The 21,427-nt window shown below is 31.5% G+C and overlaps 1 protein-coding gene across 1 annotated transcript in view; it reads left to right on the top strand.

Annotated features, from left to right (window-relative positions):
* Nucleotides 1-21,427, top strand: part of LOC134710890 (uncharacterized) — a 46,054-nt gene that overhangs the window by 1,097 nt on the left and 23,530 nt on the right. The window contains exons 2-4 of the mRNA XM_063571299.1: nucleotides 396-539; nucleotides 2,377-2,619; nucleotides 4,404-4,428. Of these exons, the coding sequence (XP_063427369.1) occupies nucleotides 396-539; nucleotides 2,377-2,619; nucleotides 4,404-4,428 (412 nt within the window). The remainder of the gene's footprint in view (nucleotides 1-395; nucleotides 540-2,376; nucleotides 2,620-4,403; nucleotides 4,429-21,427) is intronic.

Below are 21,427 nucleotides of genomic sequence, written 5' to 3'. Positions count from 1 at the left end.
CTAGTACACCGTCTTGTTTGGTTAATAACTCTAAAACATAATGACAACTCAAAATTATTCAAAACTTCAAGTATCTTATAGCTGGCTGGTAGAATGCTTCAAATGAGTTACTGATGATAATATTATTAATCCTGTGCAACCAAGTTGTAATTTATAAGCATTATTGCAACAATGTAAATAAAATTTAGGAAATACGACCAAATTCATAAATGTAAAATATACGAACCAATGAATTTATTGTCAGACGTAGATGTAAATCGATTCTTCCCTAATATATTCTATAGATATTATAGGCATACATACTACGAAAACCCTATTGATTTGGTAGATTTTCAGTGATAAAAACCTCTTAACAAGTTGTATATGTTGATGAATTTCATTTTTGATTTATTCAGAGTTCAAAGAGGCTTTCAGTCTGTTCGACAAAGATGGTGACGGTACCATTACCACAAAAGAACTTGGAACTGTCATGAGATCTCTCGGACAAAATCCTACTGAAGCAGAATTACAGGACATGATCAACGAAGTAGACGCTGATGGTATGTATAAATCGTGCATATGTCTGTGTAAAAACATTAACGGTACCAATGTTGTAATTACATTATACGTTACTTATGACACTGCTGCGGATGCTCATCTCTTTTTAATAATGTTTCTTAAGTGGTGCTGGAGGGCACCGTATCATATGATAGTTCCATGTCGTACTCTCTGTGTTTTGAAATATATGTGAGTCAACTAGCCGAGGATAGGTTATATATAAAACCCAATTTTATCCATATTGCTACTGCATGGTATAGACATGTTTTATGTAGTTTTAAAAGCTTACAGAAATACTGTATAAGTGTGCCCAACTACAAGATTTATTTTTGTCCATTATGGGAGACTCGGGATGATATCAGGGCCGATACGAAAAATGGCATGTTATACAATTTATAATTATACAATGGGATACTCCGTCGATTTTTTGACGTTTCGCAAGTGCAGCTTTAAAGCCTAATGTATACTTGTTGCACGCACAATTGTTCTTGTAGATGGTTACAGTTAAGTCATTGAGGAAACAGAGAATAAATTAAGAATTTATTTAGTCACTACTTACAAGTTTTGCTCTGCCTCATTCTGATATTATCAGATTATTACATGGCATTTTTCATATCGCATGTATTATCAGCCCTAGGTTCAATATCAGCCCAAGAGCCGCATGGCTCGAGGGCTGATATTGACCTAGGGCTGATAATACATGCGATATGAAAAATGACATGTTATGATCTTTTTATCATATGCTTCAACAGTAGAGAAAAATAAAGATTCATATATTGATCCTTTTACGTGGTTCCTGAAAAGATGTTGAAAGAGTAAAAGTTCACGGACGTCGGACTCAAAATTTGATACATTCAATATGAAAGCTTTTGATCATATGCCTCAATAGAGAAAAAAAACACATTTTTATATGGACGAATCGACAAAAAAATAATTCAACAAAATAAATAATGAACATTGTTTGGAAAAGTCATTTTTTTTAAAAAGTAATTCTCTAAAAGAGAGACGAAAGATACCAAAGGGACAGTCAAACTCGTAAATCTAAAACAAACTGACAACGCCATGGCTAAAAATGAAAAAGACAAACAGAAAAACAATAGTACACATGACACAACATAGAAAACTAAAGAATAAACAACACCAACCTCACTAAAAACTAGGGGTGATATCAGGTGCTCCGGAAGGGTAAGCAGATCCTGCTCTAAATTATGTTTCAGAAAAACTTTAAAAAATGCATTTATTTAATATTATTTTTTTTTAATTCAATTTAATTATTTACACAATATACTTTCCAGTATTCAAATAATTGTTTTGTACACTACTTTGTAATGTTATTCACTGAAAACGTAGCATTGAGGTGTATTTTCCGGAATTTGCCGAGTATCACCGGAATGCCATGTGATAACGTCACGAAAAGGCATGTGATAACAATCGAAGCATGTGATAAACTTTTCATATCAGCCCGCTAAGCACCAATTCGAAAAATATGGAAAATACTTTAATTTAATGCTATTATCATACGGTAAAAATCATATGTTATTTAGTCTAAGTATATGATAATAATCATTATTCGTATACGATATGAACCACATAATCACTAGAAACAATATATAACTATCCCATTGAAGTTATTTGGCATAAGTGTTTGAAAAAAGATAATCCTAAAACATCAAAGCGAGTGTATTAACAAGAAAAGTTTTAAACGGAATATTGAAAAAAGTTTATATCTGAATGAGGATTTAATATGCGATAATTACACAAGATAATATATATATATAAGGCACATACTTATCATAAAAATGTCTATCTTCTTCACACGAACAAACGTCTTCCTTGCAGGAAATGGCACAATAGATTTCCCAGAGTTCCTAACAATGATGGCAAAGAAAATGAAAGATAGCGATTCAGAGGATGAATTAAAAGAGGCATTTAAAGTTTTCGATAAAGATGGCAATGGATTTATAAGTGCAGCTGAACTCCGCCATGTTATGACAAATCTAGGAGAAAAATTAACTGATGAAGAAGTTGATGAAATGATCAGAGAGGCTGATACCGATGGCGATGGTCAAGTTAATTATGAAGGTATGGTTAGAAGACAATAACAATCAAAACCAAGGAGTAAACAAAGACTCACAAAATCAAAGGATATTTACATCAACAGTTATAAATAATAAGTAAGAAACAACAAGAACTCCCCTAAAAACCGGGAGTGAAATAAGGTGCTCCGGAAGGGTAAGCATTTCCTGAACCGTATACGCCATCCGTCGTGTTATTTCTTTGTTCAGTTCGGTAATGATGGAACAAATCTAGTTTTTTTTATATATATAAACCTATTTAATTCGTTTAAGCATTAGCCCAACAATGTAAGATCTGCTTTCGCAAATTTTTAGTTCTTTCCTCGCTGGGATTTGAACTCATGCTGTTGAGATATCGTGGCACCCAATCGCCTGCACTATACCCAACGCGCTAGACCACCTGATCACCTAGTCTTAACATTTATAAATATAAATATATATATATATAGATATACAAATATGGTAAAGAAAAAAAAGATATATATTGTAACAGCATTGCACATAAATGCTATAAATGTAATACACGATCTGCTGAAACATATTTTTGTCCACTGGTTGTTGTAATGCAAAATTAGAAACGTCCGATTTTTCGCAATAATGCATTCGAAATTGCAGAACGGATACAAATCACATTGGATTACCTCCCTTTTAACAGAGACGTATGTTTATGAAATTGGTTAAGTACCTTTCATTAAGAAATAATATTTTAGTTTCTAATTTGATCAGAAATCTCCCTTGGAGGTACTTTGAAGGTACTTCGATTAGTCGCAAATGTAAACGAGCGTCTTTCGGATATATGTTGCTTCATATCATTAACTATTCAAAGCCTAACGTTACTATTCAAATTTCCTATTTTGTGTTTCTAATGTCTGGTTATGTAATGTATTTCAGTTGTTTCCTGTAATTAGTTAATACTTCAGTTTTATCATGTACATCTTTTGTATAGTCATTTTATAAAATTTACTGTTTGCAAAAGTATAAAGTATTCTAAATAATAGGGACGTTCTGGTAGCTAACAGAAAACCCTTGCCGTTTTTGGCATAACTTTTTTGATCTTTTGATCATCGATGCTGTTCAACTTTGTACTTACTTTGGTATCTGGGCGTCACTAGTAGGTCTTGTGTGGACAAAATGCACTTCTGGCGTATTAAAATTTTGAACTTGTTGGCTTTTATTGTGTGATTCTTTGTCAATTGTGTTCTCCAATTTATGTACATTGTAGTCTTGTGGTGTTGTGTTGTCATTTTGATGTTATATTTCACATGGCCATAAAAGTGCAAGATTTGGCATGCCACAAAACCAGGTTCAACCCACCGTTTTGTACCAAGTCAGGAATATGGCCATTGTTATATTATAATAGTTCGTTTTTGTGTGTATTACATTTTAACGTTGTGTCGTTTGATTTATCTATTTTTTTACAGTATAAATTCACATTGCGATAAGACGTGTAACGGTACTTGTCTATCTCAAATTCATGTATTTGGTTTTGATGTTATATTTGTTATTCTCGTGGGGTTTTGTCTGATGCTCGGTCCGTTTCTGTGTGAGTTACATTTTAGTGTTGTGTAGTTGTTCTCCTCTTATATTTAATGCGTGTCCCTCGGTTTTAGTTTGCTACCCCGATTTTGTGTTGTCCATGGATTTATGAGTTTTGAACAGCGGTATACTACTGTTGCCTTTATCTACGACCAGTATGCAGTCAATTAATGTTTATCTTGCAGTTTTGAAACATGATAATCTACAACTATATGATATGTATTTACAATTATACATGCTTTCTTTACATTGTAGAATTCGTCCATATGATGACAGCAAAGTAGACCATCACTACAAGAATTGTTTCCTTCTTCACTGTTTCATCTTATGTACATTTCATTGAAGACAATTTTTTAAATGTACTATCATACTTAAAACAATATTTTGAAATAATAATATTGTTATAAAATAGGAACTAAAGAAAAATGTGTAATACTTGTGTTTTAAACTACGACAAAAATGTACTAAATGGTAACGCGTTCTGAACCACAAATTATATGATTTAAATATGATTGATATTTAGGAAACCTTTCCAACCAATTTAGCTGTAGAATTGAAGCATGATGTGTGGATTATGAGATTGACTGGCCCACTAGGTCATTATATTAATTATCCTTTTCTCTACTGCAATACGTCCATATTATTTGTCCGTCCATATTCTGTGTCCGTCCATATTTTATGTACGTACAAAATTCATTCATAAAAAAATGTTGTAATCATGATTGAACCAAAAAAATGCAATCAAACTAGTCTACAGCAATCCTCAAGGTATACTGTTTTTTTTGTAACTTAAAAAAGGATTTTAGGATTATAATGAAGATATGAGTCAATTAAACAATCTGAAAACCCTGTAATGTTAACATTTTAATCAAAGTTTTAGGAAGAGATCTATATATAAATCCCCTTTTTTGACATTCGTTTCTTAGAATACCCAATCGTAATAAACCTGACCACACAGGAGTTTGACGAACATTATACACATGTTTATGTAATAGTAGCATGTAAATATAAAACAAATTAGGTTTTGTTGTGTACTTGTAAATTAAGATTATAGACAAGGTTCGGTTGGAAGTTAAAGGTTGAGTCGAACTTAAAATCACAAATAATTCACCTTTTGTGGTTTCAGTTTCGCAATTTATTACTTCCTTTTCTCTGTGTTATAGATCCCACAGTGTCATCAACATAAAGAGTTACACATAGACAACAAGATATGCTTATCTTGTCTACACTCCTAGTCGCATGATGAAATGTCAACTGTGATTTGTACATTGTACCTAATATAATAAAAATGTAAATAACATTTGTATGCTATTATATTATTTGAACAATCTTTTACCTTTATGCGGTAATATAGAAACAAAACGTTTTGTTTCTTAAAATTCCTTCTTGGAGCTATTTCACTATAAATTGACTTGACTATAAATTAAATTTTGAAATCAGTAATTGTATATAATGTATGAGTTTTACTCTTTTTGTGGTACTAAGTTTGACACCAATAAACAAAAACTGTCTTTGATATTGATATTTGGAAATAGTACAAATGTGGACCATATACTTAAGTTAAGAAATTTCCAATATATAAACGATATTTTTTAGAGGTGACATGACTGCATCCATTGGATATCGGAAACCGTAATGAAAATGAAATTAGGGAACATCTGAATTCACAAACTGTTTCTGAATATATTAAGATTTTGATATAATTTCATTTAGTTTACAATATATGTAGCATTTATACTGTAACACGTACACAAGCTGAGCATATTTATTTCCATTTTGTGCACGGTACGTTAACATTTTTAATCTAGATCTGAAATATTCTATTTGTAAATTATCTGGCTAGTAAATTTTATTCACAAAATGACACCAATGAACAAAAATATATACAAGAGCTCTTTGCGTTCTATAATGATCATAATTTGTTATTCAAATGTATATACAACTTGTACACTTTTGAACTATAACCAACTGTCCTAGGTCAGGAACAAACTTGTCCTGTTGCTACACTTATGTGTCCTACAAGCTATAACACTTGTCCAATACGGAACCACTGGTAAAGCTCCTCTTCATAAGTTCATAACAGGCATAACCCTGTTCTTGATTATTCTTAAAAGTAATACAATAAGCTCTATTTTAGAGACAATAATCACGAATTGTATCGTGGACTCACGTCTACGGAGATATTTGAATCAAATGACAGTAGGCATGGAATTGCACCTGTTTATTTACCACAATCATGGTAGCCGAACAATTATTGCATTCTTTAAATGTTCCTTATACGTCTACCAATCGAATATACTTATTAGATAAGATTAAAGAATTGTGTTTATTTACAGCAAAGTGTACAAAAAGGTTCATATTAATGACAATACACATCCATCATGAAATTGCAGTAATTCCGAATACATTTATGGCCAAAGTTCCCATGTTATTATAAAGATGAGACATCGTTTGTGACCGGGAGTTGAAATCCATTCTTAGTGAAGGACTTAAATAATATATGCCGTCAATTCATAATTGGAATGAATGTCATAACATCATCCGCGACTCGATCTGTACTTACTGCTCTAAATGAATTATGCGAGAAAAAGCTGACAAGGAATCGTTAGATATTTTTTTTAATTCGGTATTAAACATAGTTAATATACGTATTCAACATTTTACTCCTGGCAGTAACCATAAAAGTCATATTTCTCGTATCAAACATCAGCTAAGAGAAATTTGTATTTGTCCCGGCTGATAAGGCTAATAAGAATATCATTATTGTTTGACGTTAATTTATTACAAAGGTTCTGAAAAAGAAATCACTAATCCACCAACATGACGACTGACTCCATTTTCTGAAAATGACGCATGTACAAAGATATACTGTGATCTGCCTTTACAAGCAGAACCAAATACAGTGAAAGTTCGAACTACACAATGGCTTCCGAAGCTGCACTAAACTCCTGATTTATTTCGTCTTCAAGCCATTGTTCCACTACTAAACTATGTCTAATGCTTACTAGAACACTTGGTACAATCGAAAACTGGTATTAAATTGTTTAAATAATGCCTATAAAAATAGGGGAATTAATTATTTTTTGAGTGTCAAAAATTTGTTGGAAGTACTTGATAACTTTTTTGGACTCGAGCGACACTGATGAGTCTTTTGTAGATGAAAAGCGCGTTCGGCGTAAATACAAAATTTAATACTGGTATCTATGATGAGTTAATTTACAACCACTGGGTCGATGCACCTGCTGTTGAAGTTTTTATTCCCAGAGGGTATCACCAGACCAGTAGTCAGCACTTCTGTGTTGACATGAGTTATCATTGATAAAGTCATATTTATAAAATAACTGTTTACAATCTTTTGAATTTTTTGAAATACTAAGGCCTTTAATTCTCAGGAATAGATTACCTTACCTGTATTTGGCAAAACTTTTAGGAATTTTGGTCCCCAATACTCTTAAACTTCGTACTTTATTTGGCCTTTTTAACTGTTTTGGACTCGAGCGTCACTGATGAGTCTTTTGTAGACGAAACGCGCGTCTGGCGTAAATACAAAATTTGATCCCAGTAGCTATGATGATTGTTTTGACATGATATATTGGAGATTTCAAACGGTTCAAAGTTTAGATTTTTATTCCCTTTATACCACTATGTCTGATTATAATCTCACATCTGATTAAATGGACATTTGAAAAGTCTTTAAGGTCATTGTTTTAGTAACATCAGATTTTACTATGTCAATTGGGCCTGCTTTTATACTATAACTGCCATTGAAGTTTTACTCAAATATCATTTGTGTTTGCTATGGAGATTCTGTACATTGTCAAGTAATTGGAATTCCCATGGGGAATATCTTTGCACAACTTATTGCGGACCTGTTTTTATATTGTTATGAGTTACAATTTATAACTAAAACCAGCATTGATCAATTAAAACAACATCGGATTAAGACAATTAATAACACAAGGGATATTTGGAAGATAGATTGGCTCTAGATAATGACGATTTCTGTAAGTATCCTGCTGCATTGATTTAATTAATTTGATTCGACTGTCTTACAAGTGAGAGACTTCGCGCTATAAAACCAGGTTCAGGAATACTGCAGGTGTTGTCCATTCATTTGATTCGTTTTATCATTTGATTTATGCCACTTGATTAGGGACTTTCCGTTTTAACTTTTCCTCGAAGTTCATTATTTTATTTTGTTCTGACTTTAAATAAATTTTATATTAACAATGAACACTGTCCTCTCCCGGATCATGATATCTATGTCTTAATTTCATGATAAAAGAGATAATTTTTCTTTTTCTATTCCTATCATTTGTAAATATAAGTAAACGTGCATACATCTTATACGTTCAGGTATTTTACATCAAATCGTTTTATGGTGATATTCTTAACAGAACACAAAAATATCGGCATTCAACTCAAAAGCTAACCAAACCTTTAAACAAACTTATTCAGAAGGGATATAGTGAATATACTGTTGTTGTGTAAAACCTTGTTTAACACGTACAAAAAGGAAAATAAAGAGAAAAAGCGAGCAAAGATCTATTTTCATCAAGTGTGAAAATTGTTTTGTGAATAAACTTTCTTTACGTTAAAATATCTATTACGTGTTGGCCCCTTTGAACAGTAGCTCAAATTAAACAATAGACAAAGAGAAAGTACAGCTAAAGGTAAACAACACGTATTGCTACATGAGGAATACACAGGATATGCGTATCATGATTTTTGCGTGCGCAAGGACTACTTATATTTCCGTGAATACCTTTACATGCATTTTTTTTGGTTTCAAAATAGATAAAGTGATGGAAGTATATTCTTATTGCAAAAAACGAAGAATGTGATGTCGTTATTAGTGATTGTGTTGATTCAAACTTTGAATTACAATCAAATGTGTATTCCGAATCTATTCCGATATATTCGATTTCAGTGTGGATTACAAAGAGGATATAGTTATAGCAGCTTTCCTTTTCTTTCCTTTTTCTTTAATAAAACGATAACAACGAACAAAGTGCGAATCGGCCACTCAATTAATTTGTTTAACAGATAACATGCGGTAATGTTTTTCTTTATTCTGCTTCCCATATTCCTCGTCGTTCTGGTGGCGAAGTGTTGAATTATATTCATATTTAAGCAATAACATCGAATTAACAACTTCTAATTAAATGCTGAATTCTAATATGACGTGCTTCTTTCGCTTTGTGAATGAACCTATGCTCTAAATTCAATAAAAGTTTTTTGCACATCCGTATATTGACTACTGCAGAAAAAATGAATTTTATCAATTTTGCATGCATTTAATATAAACACGGTATTAAATAAAACTCGAAATCACAGTTTAGAAAGCCTCCATTTCTTTTTACCGCCTATTCTAATATGACGTCCTTATTACCGCCTAATTTCATGATGTTAGTTCAATTATGTTTTAATTTGATGTAACTATCTTTTCTTCTCTTTTTAGTTGATTTTTTATTTTATATTCAACCTATTTATTATGATTTAAAGACATATTGTGCATTAAAACTTAACTTGCGAAATAAATTGCAAACACTTGATAGTATGACTAAACCTGTTCATGTTATGTAAACATGAAAACTTGGGAACTAAGCTTACTCAATGCATGCATGGCCGAAAGGCAACAAACGTTAACTTAGTCCATGCTTGCATGGACTAACTCAACAAACTTAGTCCATGCATGCATGGACGAAGGCAACTAACGTTAACTTCGTCCATGCTTTCGTGGCCAAACAACAAATTCAACTATTCAAGCAGACTTAGTCAATGCTATCTAAGAAATATTATTAAAAAATAATTGAACTAAAATCATGAAAACAAGCAGTAAGAAGTTGTGTAGGTTTTCTAAACTTGATGTTGATTTTTAGTTTTGTTTAATACCTTGTTTATATTTCATTAATTAAATCACTTCCAAACTCTCAAATGATGCACATGTTGCAACTAATTCATTTATTATGACTGTAATATGTTGCAATTCGAAATTGACATATTTGACCTGGATACGACAACCGTTTATGCTAGCTGTTTAAAACTCTCCCATTTAACGAATCACATAGCCAGTCGTTTGCTTATCTACCAATGCTTCATGGAAGAGCCTATATAAATGCTCTACACTCATAAACATCAGACATAGAAAGTACCTTAATTGTCCTAATCAGAATTGAAATAATTGATACAAGCTATACTTTATTGTAGTTTTAACATGGGTAGGCATTATATTCGTGTTAATTAAGCCCGCGCTATCGCTCGGGCAAAAATAATCACGAACATAATGCATACCCACATTAAAACTACAAGTATAGTTTGCACCAATTATTCTTAAAACTGAAAATTATAAAAACCATTATAGTTCACTAGTTCACGAAGCAAGTTCTAAATTCGCACTGTATACACATGATAAGGGTTATGTTGTTTATGGTTCTTGTATTGCGGCATGATTTGACAAACGTTAGAAGCATTACTTAGCATATTAATCTATTGTAATAAAAATTCATAATATCTAATAAAATTTATAGATTTAGCTAACAAAGTCCTTATATTTATATAAAATAACATTCGATTTTTTTTAACGTTAAATAAGCTACAATAGAAAATTGCTTGCTAGTTCCTCTCTGTGATTATTATTAGATAACTCTGGTTAGTTTCCCAATCATGCAATCTATCATGAAGGGAAGATAAATTATTCGACTTTCATTTATAGTCTTTTTCAAAAATGATGAACGGTTTTTCCAAAAAAAAAGAGTTTTCTTATCCCAGGCATAGATTACTTTAGCCGTATTTGACACCAACTTTTTTGAATTGTGAATCCTCAATGCTCTCAAACTTTGTACTTGCTTGGCTTTATAAATATTATGATATGAGCGTCTCTGATGAGTCTTATGTAGACGAAACGCGCGTCAGGCGTAATAAATTATAATCCTCGTACCTTTGATAACTTTATATCGGTATGTTATCATTTCAAACGTTTCAAATTGATGAAATTATATTCGTACATCATTTTTTTGAAACACCAATAAGAAAAACTGAAATATATTGAATTGATACATTTTGTAATTATCCAAAATTAGATTAAAATCCTACACTTAATTATAAAATAATGAACCTGTTAAAGGGAGACAATACTCGCATAACTTTTTTCCAAAATGGCATATAGTACAAATGAATGTCACTCTTGCATACAAATGGAAAATCAATATAATTGATTAACTGTGCATTCATGCTCCACCTTCAACGAAGATGATTTTAAATTATAAATAAAACCAAAAGTTGTTAATCTATAGGATAATGAAGACTAATGAAAGCTAACCTAAACTTCCTCACGAAAAAAACACAATGACAATAATACATAAATAACAACAGACTACTAGCAGTTAACTGACATGCCAGCTCTAGACTTCAATTACACTGATTGAAAGATTATGTCTTCATCATATATGAATATCAGGCACAATCCCTCCCGTTAGAGGTTTAAAATCATACCATCATGACATATATGAGAACACAACCCGTGTCATCCCAACAACTGTTTTTTAGATAAATGTGTTAAGTTCCGATGCAAAGAGCCTATAAGTGAATCAATATTAAAGCTAAAATATGCAATTAATAACGACCCGACAACAGTATCGTAACTATATCCCTTCTTAACAAGTCTATTTAAAGGGTTTGTTAGCTTCTGAGGTGAATACTGACACTGTGCTTTACAAAGAGTATTGTCATAAAAGATTGGATGTGAAATACCTGAACGGGTAAGAAGTCTGCATGTGGAGTTATATTTACGATTGATGTCCTTGTACTGATGATATCGAAAACCCTGGTGTAATAATTTTTCAGTAATACATAAATTTCTCTAGTTAAAATCTAAAACGTTGTAACATACACGAGCGAATCGAACAAATTGGGATATATAAACACCGTAGCATGGTGACAAGGGAACGTCACCATCTAAAAATGGATAATTTACGATAAGACATGACAAATCATCTCTTGTATCATAAATTTTAGTATTAAGCTTCCCGTTAATGATATAGATATCAAGATCGAGGAAAGGGCAGTGGTCATTGTTAGTATTAGCTTTATTTAAAGTAAGTTCAACAGGATAAATTTCTTCAGTATACATACTGAAGTCGTCGTTATTGAAAGCCAATATATCATCCAAATATTTAAAAGTATTATTAAATTGTTGTTTTTGATGTTGTTTCGATGGGTCTTTGCTGATCCTCTGTCATAAATTGTAACTCATAGCAATACAAAAACAGGTCCGCAATAAGTGGTGCAAAGTAAGTCCTCATTTGAATTCCGATAACCTGACGATATACGGAATCTCCAAAGCGAACAAAAGTGTTATCTAGTAAAAATACATGGACAGATATAGTATAAAAGCATGTCAAATTGACATACTAAATTAGTAGTTCTTTTGTTTATTGCAACTAAAATATGACCTAAAAGAGTTTGAACATATATATTCACATTCTGACTTTTTAAATCCCTATTTTTAATTAGGTGTGTGATATTTTTCTTAATGAGAATGTGAGGCAATGTTGTATATTGGGTCGAAAAATCAAAACTTTGAACCGATTCAAAATCACCAATATAAACATGCAATTTATCAAGTACTTCCAACAAGTTTTTGAAACTCCAAAAGTAATTAATTCCATTATTTTCAAAGGCCTAATTTGAACAATTTATTATCAGGTTTTTGATTGTACCGAGTGTACTGGTAAGAAGAATAGACAACTTAGTAGGGGAACAATGGCTTTAAAACGAAAAAAAATTCTATATTTGTAAGGTGTTTTGTGTAGCTTCGGAAGCCAATACATATTTGGGACTTTCATTGTATTTGGTTCGGCTTGTAAAGAGGTAACTAAAAGTTGATGTTTGTTACAGATGTCGTTTTCTAAAAATGAAGTCAGTTGGAATGATGAAGAATTCGTGATTTCTTTTTTCAGAACTTCAATGTAAAATTTATGTCAAACAATAATAATGTTATTAGCAGCTTTATCGGCCGGGACAAAAACAAAATCTTTAGCTAGTTCTTTTAGTTTATGTTTAATAAGTTAAATGGGTTTATTGTGGTTGTTGCGAAGAGAAAAATATTCTTTAAAATGTTGAATACGTATATCAACTATGTTCATTACTGAATTAAAAAAAAGAGTCCAAAAATGTTTTGTTAGCTTTTTCCTGTTTTTTTCATTTCAGTAAGTACGGAGTGAGTCGTGGGTGATATTACGACACTCGTTCCAATTAATAATTGCCGGGGGACGATATATAGGTCATTTACTGAGGAATGATTTTAACTCTCGGTCTTAAACGATGTTAAGATTTCCTGTTATAACATGGGAAATTGGTCCATAAATGTATTCGGAATTACTGCAGTTACATAAAGTAGGTGTATTTTCACCGATACTTACATCTTTACACAATTGGCTATAATTGAACACATATTTCCAGGTAGATTTCTTGTAAATATAACAAATAAGATGAAGTTCAGTATTACCAAAATATCCAGGAATTTATCTTGAACAGAATGGGCGTAAAAACCAGCAATATTTATAAAACCAAAACCTTTATTGACATTTTAATGAAATGTTTTTTATAATCGTCAGTGCGATCAATTTTGGGAACTAGTTTGGAATAACAATATGCCATTACATTTTGTGCGATTTCATACTTAGGTCTGCTATATGAAATTGTGTTGCAATCCCCTAATATTTTTAAAACTTATCAACCGGTAATAAACATAGCTTTGTTAACAGATAATGTCTGCCGATGTTTTTTGAAATAGAGATTAGAACCGAAATATGGTATGATTGGTCCTCAATTTTCTTTGATTGCGATTTTTTTCTACGACACCGTTTTGCTTAGTGACAAAACTATTGTATTGGAAGGTGACTTTCGAAGTAACCTAGTCCTACAGACAAATATATTGGTTATCTGTCGGACTAGTCTAACTAAGCTAGCTAACAGAATATATTACCTTTGCCTACACACTCAATGGAATCGGCTGAAATTGTCATTTGTTCTTTGGTTGTATTTTTGTTCACGTGATGAATACAATTCGGGAAATAAAGTTTTTTTTTATTTCAGTGATTGAACTATCAGTTACTTGTGAGAATCAGGTATGCTACCTTTAGCTGTCAAATATTTGGAAGAAAGAGGTGGGATATTCTTAAAAATATTGGACAGTTAAAGGGGCACTAGCTATCAAATTCATGTTCACCGATTTTAATATAATTCTCATATTTGATTTAAAACAATGTAAAAAATATATTCAAACGATTAAAAGTCTAAAATTATCAATTAAAAGGGCACGTTTTGTGTGTATTTTAGTCTAGATGCCATCTAATTAACTATCGAATTGACCTCTTGAGTCCTCCGATAACCATATAAGCGATGCAATAAAACATAAATATAGATATACATAGATTACGGAAATTCGGGCTGATGGATTTCCTAGGTCTATTAAGTTTCATATTATAGATGAAAAATAAATGTTTATCATCGTTTTTACCTGTATAAGAAAGATGTTTATAGGATCGAATCAGTCAATCACATGATTTCCTTTGTTTCACTTTCAATGTTGACATACTTTTCCTTGAAATAGCAATTTTACCTGACCATATCGGGAAATAGGAATTTAGTCGGATCTTAACATGTACTTGTGATTTGTTTAAACCGGTTTTCGATAAAAATACACGAAGAAATGTCAAAATGTTTAGGACTTAATTAAATCCGTATTTCGGTAAGATTGTGCAAGCATACGATTTTTATTGCGTCTTACACTTTGAGAAGCGAATAATCTGTAACTACTTTATTCAAATATTCTGTTAAAACCTTAATTTTGAGCTATGAAAGTCAAGTGGCTAGAGAATTTTTCTGAGGAAGTTTTAAAAAAGTGCAAAACAATATTTTTACAGTGGGTTAGCTTTCATTAGTCTTCACTATCTATAGATTAACAACTTTTGGTTATATTTATAATTCAGAATCATCATTGAAGGTGGAGCACGATTGCGCAATTAATTAATTATATGGATGTGCCATTTGTATTCCGTGGTATTATGTGCCAATTCGAAAAAGTTATACGAGAATTGTCTCCCCTTAACAGGTTCATTTTTTTATAATTATGTTTAGGTTTCTGATATAATTTTGAATAATTACCAAATGAATCAATGCAATATATTTCAGTTTTTGTTATTGATGTATCAAAACAATTGATGTACGAATATAATTTCATAAATTTTAAACGTTTAACATTTTTTCATACCATTAAAATAAAGAACTTTTTATCATTTTTGAAATAGACTATGGATAAAAATTGCATGAATTTACTACCCTTCATGATAGATTGATTGGGAAATGAGCCAGAGTTATCTTTTTGTGATCACAGAGAGGGACTAACAAGCAAATATTAATTGTAGCTAATTCATTGTTAAAACAATGTTCCACTATAAACGAATGTTATTTTATACAAATATAAGGACTTAGTTAGCTAAATCTACATTTTATTTTTGAAATTATGAATTTTTATTGCAATAGATTAATATGCTACTTGAAATAACTTTTCACATACAATGCACGTGTTATTTATCTCAAGCTGAGGGGTTATTTGAAGTTCACATGAATACGGAATCAATGAGATCGAATTATTCACTTGTAAGTGAATAATTCATAATCAATATTTTGTAGCTTACTTTGACAAAATTAAACCATACTGGCTGCTAAAAGCGAATTATTATTTCACTATTTGCATTTCATTAATGGTTAAGCCAAATCAATACTTTATGAGTTTTTTTCATATCTAGTAGCTAGTGCCCCTTTAAATGTAACATAATGGTTTCTTTACAGGGAAATTATATTTCAATCAATGCCATAAAGAACGAGCAAAACAATAGAATGACATCACACAACTTTTTTGTTTAAGATGGCATGATTCAAAACCACCGATGGGAGAGATTGTACTTGATTTTGATAAGATGAAGATATAATGTTTCTATCAGTAATAGTTGTTCTTTGTTAATGTATGTATTATTGCCATTTTGCTTAGATTCTTTCGTTACCTATTCTGACATCGGACTCAGACAAAGAAACTTCACCCTCTGAAAATAAATAATTTACAAAAGGAAGTGAAAGATAATTTCTTTTATCATACATTTTGTTATTAAGCTTCTATTCAAAGGTAAAGATATAAAGATATAGGAAAGGGCAGAGTTCATCGTTAGAATTGACTTTGTTTAAAGTCAGCTCAACATGATAAATTCCTTTAGTGTACATACTATAAAAGTTGTCATTATTTAGAGAAAATATAGCAGGTCGCAACCTCAAAGCTGACGAAATGGGTTTTCTAAACTGTATATCTTCAAAAAGAATTAATAACATTTGGAGCTTCTTTTATAATGTGTGATCTTCCTTGGTACTATTTTGAGCATTGAAGTTCTTACTTTTTTTTTTTATTAAGAACTCGTTTGAACTGTCTTCCTCCGAAGCTATGCAAAACATGTCAAATAAAAAATGAGCATTTTGAATATACAAATGTCAATTTGAAGGGAAAAAGACCGAATAGAATGTGATATATATCAAGTTGGAAGTGCGAAATGTCAGCTTTGAATCAAGAAACTGAAACAAAATTATGCCACCATTGGTCTTACTTTCGTTTAAAGCTTCTTATATGTGATGACGTAGATGTGATGACACATGCAACAAAAATGTTTGAAATGCCCTTAGTCATCGAAAAAAAAACAAATTTAAATAAAAACCATAATAAGTTTATATCTGTTTTCATCCCATTGTTAGCGATTTGATTTCCACGAATCTTATGGAAATCAGATATCATGTTTAAATACATCTACGCAGCACTGGAAAAAGTTATACTTACATTACTAGTACATAGAAACAGTTCACATATTTACTTATTTGTCTTATTACGAGGAATATTCAACAACCATGGTAAGATGATTAAAAACATTTTATTTAGTAATGCAAAACAGAACAATACAAACATCAGAACTCTTTTTAAATTGTGCTGCATTTTCAAATTATTATTATTTTTATTTTAACACGCTGCGTAGAAGTGATTATGTTGGTGTGAAAGCACCTTTTCAAGCGAAAAGTGACCAAAAAAATCCACGTTGACAAAACTCAACATAGGTACAATATCAGATCGACCACAATTGATATTGTTAGAATTATGATCCCTATTGTAGGAAAGTGTATTAAGGCGGCTCGCGGGTCTAAATCAACTTTTTTTTTGTAATATAGGATTTTGTTATTTTTTTCTATGATTAAACTTTATCTTATACCTAATAAAAATAGAAAATAAAAATATGGGGTCATCGTTCATTTAAGCTAAAGTCTGTCTCCGAAAGAAGCATACATTTTTGTAAAAAAAAAATTCTTTCTGTTGAACTAATAGGAGAAATATTGGTGATATCGAAATAAAAAAAAGAACTTAATTACAGAAATAGCTTAAATTTAATAGTTTATGTATAGCTTGTTTGAAGACAATTATTACAAAATATAGGTCACCGATGAGTTAAAAAAAAGATATTTCAATTTAAACGTCAAAAAATTTAAATGTTTGCACCAAAGGGTGATAATTTGGAGCTTTTTCATTGATATTAAAAATTTTAAAGTCATCTCTGTCCAAACCAAACCGATGTGTCTGTGTGATTTTTTTTTGTACCCGCGAGCCTCCTTAATAAAAGCAATAGTTTCAAAGCAGCAAAATTGGCAATGAAACAGGACGTGTTGTTTTATAGAATGGCAAAAGAAACATCGTTTGCAGCAATAAAATATATTGTTTAATTGCATTTTAAAGATATTCAACGAAACTTGACCAATCATAGTCAAATGTCTCAGATGTGTTTCCCTATATACCTTAATATATAACACGAGGTACTACACTCGCATTTGTGAAAAATGTCAACCGGTCAGGAAATTTTGTTATATGCCGATTTCTCGGTTGTCAACCCACCTAAATAAAATTGAGAATGGAAATAGGGAATGTGTCAACGAGACAACAACCCGACCATAGAACAGACAACAGCAGAAGGTCAAAAATAGGTCTTCAACGTAGTTAACAACAAAACTTGTTATGTCGTAAATCTAAATTGATTTTTCTACACAATGATGTATAACATGCCTACTTTTGTTGTCGGAATCATCCGTAGCAATCCTACCAAAGTATGTCAATCGTAAGTATCTCGTCTACCGACGCCAAATTTGAAACATACGACTCACAGTAAAAGGTATATACTCACTGTCTTTAAATATCTCGGTTTCCGATTGGTAAACTTTTATGGGAAGGTCTAAATATTTCTCGGAGTTATCTGATCTTGTTTCATTTTATACGTGAAGTCCAGGGAAAGTCTTAACGACATTGACGTATTGGGAAAATTCGTGTCTAAAAAAAGAAATCGTAACTTATTAGACATACCACAAATAACACTTGTTAGTTATTTTCATGGTATCTGATACAATTTTACTAACTGGGTGATAAGTTCTATTTTGACAATAACTAACATTTTTTTAAAAATAATTCTTATAATTAATCATTTACTGCGAGACGTATGTTTCCAATTTGGCGTCGGGAGACGAAATAATTACGATTGGCATACTTGAGTAAGATTCCGACAAATCAAAGTAACAATGTCATTATATTTGTGCCTTGTCTGTGTCTTTTGTCTTGTATTTTCTCTGCAATGTAAAGTTACTGTTGCGTATACGTTTACTAAAACCCAAGCAAAATTTATGCCTGCGTCATACTTATTTGTTTGTGAAATGAAATGTATCCTTACACACAATGTTTTCTTTTTAGATTTACCTAGCAGATCTGATATGTTCACTTAAACTTATAAGGGAATAGGAATTACAAAATACATACTTACACTACACATCAGCAAAATAATGTTACGTCTGCAAATTCAACTTTTATTTTTTCCTCACCGGGATGCGAACTTATCATGGCTATTAGGATCCAATTGAATAGAATATGTGTTTTTTGCCGTGTATTATCCTTACATGTGATCCAGACGATGGGTCTGTCGTAGACTTGTCATTTTTTTGTTTGACATTCTTACATATATCCCGAGCCATAAAAAGTTGTGCAACAAAAATATAAACAAAATTATAAAAGCATATAATTTTAATAATAACAAAATGGAATTATGACATATCAGAAGCAACATGCATGTTTATCACTCACATTCACTAGGAATTTATTTGTATGGAGCGCAGTAGTGTCAAAATGCGGAAACGAGTGAAGTCTTATTCAAAATCAATTTCTCTTCCATGCTCCACATGCATCAATATATGAATGGCAAGGCCTTCATGAACTGCCCTTAGTCTATGCACTACTCTTATGACCGGAAAAAAACTTGTCACGTTTTGACGTAAAGCGAAGGTAGTGCTCCTCTCTCGGTGTTAGTTTTTTGGGTCTACCAGATATCGGCCTGTCGTGTGCAGTTGCAATTTGTCGATATCTGTTTGTTAGTTTCTAAACTTGTCTCTTATGCACATTAAATCGAGCCACGATGTCGCCAATACTGATTCCGGCATCAACCATTCCAAGAGCTTTCGGAAGGTCATTTTCGGGGAGGCCTTGGTTGGAGCACCATACAATTTTGTCTAATGTTTAAGTGTTTTTCTTACCGATGGTGTGTCTCTAAACCTTAGTGTAAAACAAATTTTAAATTTCCTTTTAAATGTACAGGTAGAGAAGGTAAAACATCAAATACACATATAAAGCTTAAATGGCGCGAAACCAATCACCCGGGAAAAAGTAGGACAGTTTAAAATTACAGGTAGACCCTATTTGGATGATATCAATGATGTTAAATATTTTTGTTGGCAGTAATAACAACAAAAATAAAATTGTAAAGGAAAGTTTTGCTAAACTTCTTTGGCTCAATATAGTTGAGGAATTTTTGATAATACGAGTGTCCCATAACTTCTCTGCACAGGCAGATATTCCTTCGTCTTGTTGAATGTTTGTATATCAAAAAGACATTTCTATGGGTGCGCATATAGCATTATTTGATAAAGGAAGGCTTTCTTTTTTCTTGTAAGATTGTAGTTCTTTAACATGCGGTCTTAAGTGTTGGTCTATACATTCGAACACCTGTTCAGTTGGATGTCTATTCACGAAAACAATAGGTCGACCTGGATTGCTAGTTTTTTTTTTGTGTATTTTATGTAATATATAGATTATTCCAGTTTTTGCTTCGTTGTGGATAGGTGGAAGATAGTCAAAATGTATTGATCAATATACTTCAGTGATCAGATTAATTGAAAATTCCGTCGATATTGTTATTCATGTATGGAAGGTTTATCTTTTCAAGTTTAAGCATTAGAATACAATTTTATACTTTTTTGTATATGTCATAACTTTCACGAATGTGACCTACCGAATTAGACATTTTACCTTTATTTGTGACTTTTTTACCTATTGTGTATGTTTGTTTTGTTCAAGCATCAGTGTCAATATTATTAAATTTGGTGTGACTGTCGTAAAAGTGAGAGGTTTAGCGCTATAAAATCAGGTTCAATCCAAAAATTTCTACATTTAAAAATGCCTGTACCAAGTCAGGAATATGACAGTTGTTGTCCAGTTGATGTGTTTTTTCATTTGATTTTGCCATGTGATTGGGGATTTTTCGTTTTGAATTTTCCTCGGAGTTCAGTATTTTTGTGATCTTACTTTTTTTTAAGTTTAGTTTGTGTTTATATATATTATATTCCTGGCTTGGTCAATATAAAGAAGAGAGTTCTAATATAACAAGCCTGTTAGCATATCTATATAAAAAAACTTGAATGACAAATCAGAGATACTGATCTAAATGATAAATCATTTCGACAACGAGTTGTGTAAGCACATTTGCTCTTCTTAATCAACTGTATTTGGTAAACATTTTGGTTGTTATTGTCAATAATACCAACATGCTAGTTTATATGTTATTTTCATTTAGCATGACTGTTAACAATAATGGTGTCAAGCTGTTTTCACACTTATATGGTTATTTCTGAAGATTGGTGTCTAAATTGACTGTTATTCCGTTTAACTTTCTGGTTTTGATATTTTTTTAAATTAAAAGTTGTTGTATGTTGCAATTTTTACATTTGACGTATAATGTTTAATTATTTGTTTAGAGCTGACGGCACTAATTGGTAAGTTAAATCACAATAATACTGAACTTCGAGTGGTTTATAGGTAGATTGGTATAAATATCCTCTCTTAATTGTTGTGTGCTATATACAAATAATGCTATGTTTTA

This window comes from Mytilus trossulus, chromosome 3 (genome assembly GCF_036588685.1).
Source record: "Mytilus trossulus isolate FHL-02 chromosome 3, PNRI_Mtr1.1.1.hap1, whole genome shotgun sequence".
Classification (NCBI taxonomy): Eukaryota; Metazoa; Mollusca; class Bivalvia; order Mytilida; family Mytilidae; genus Mytilus; species Mytilus trossulus.
The sequence above is the reverse complement of the archived record's forward strand: the minus strand, read 5'-3'. Positions and strand labels throughout refer to the sequence as shown.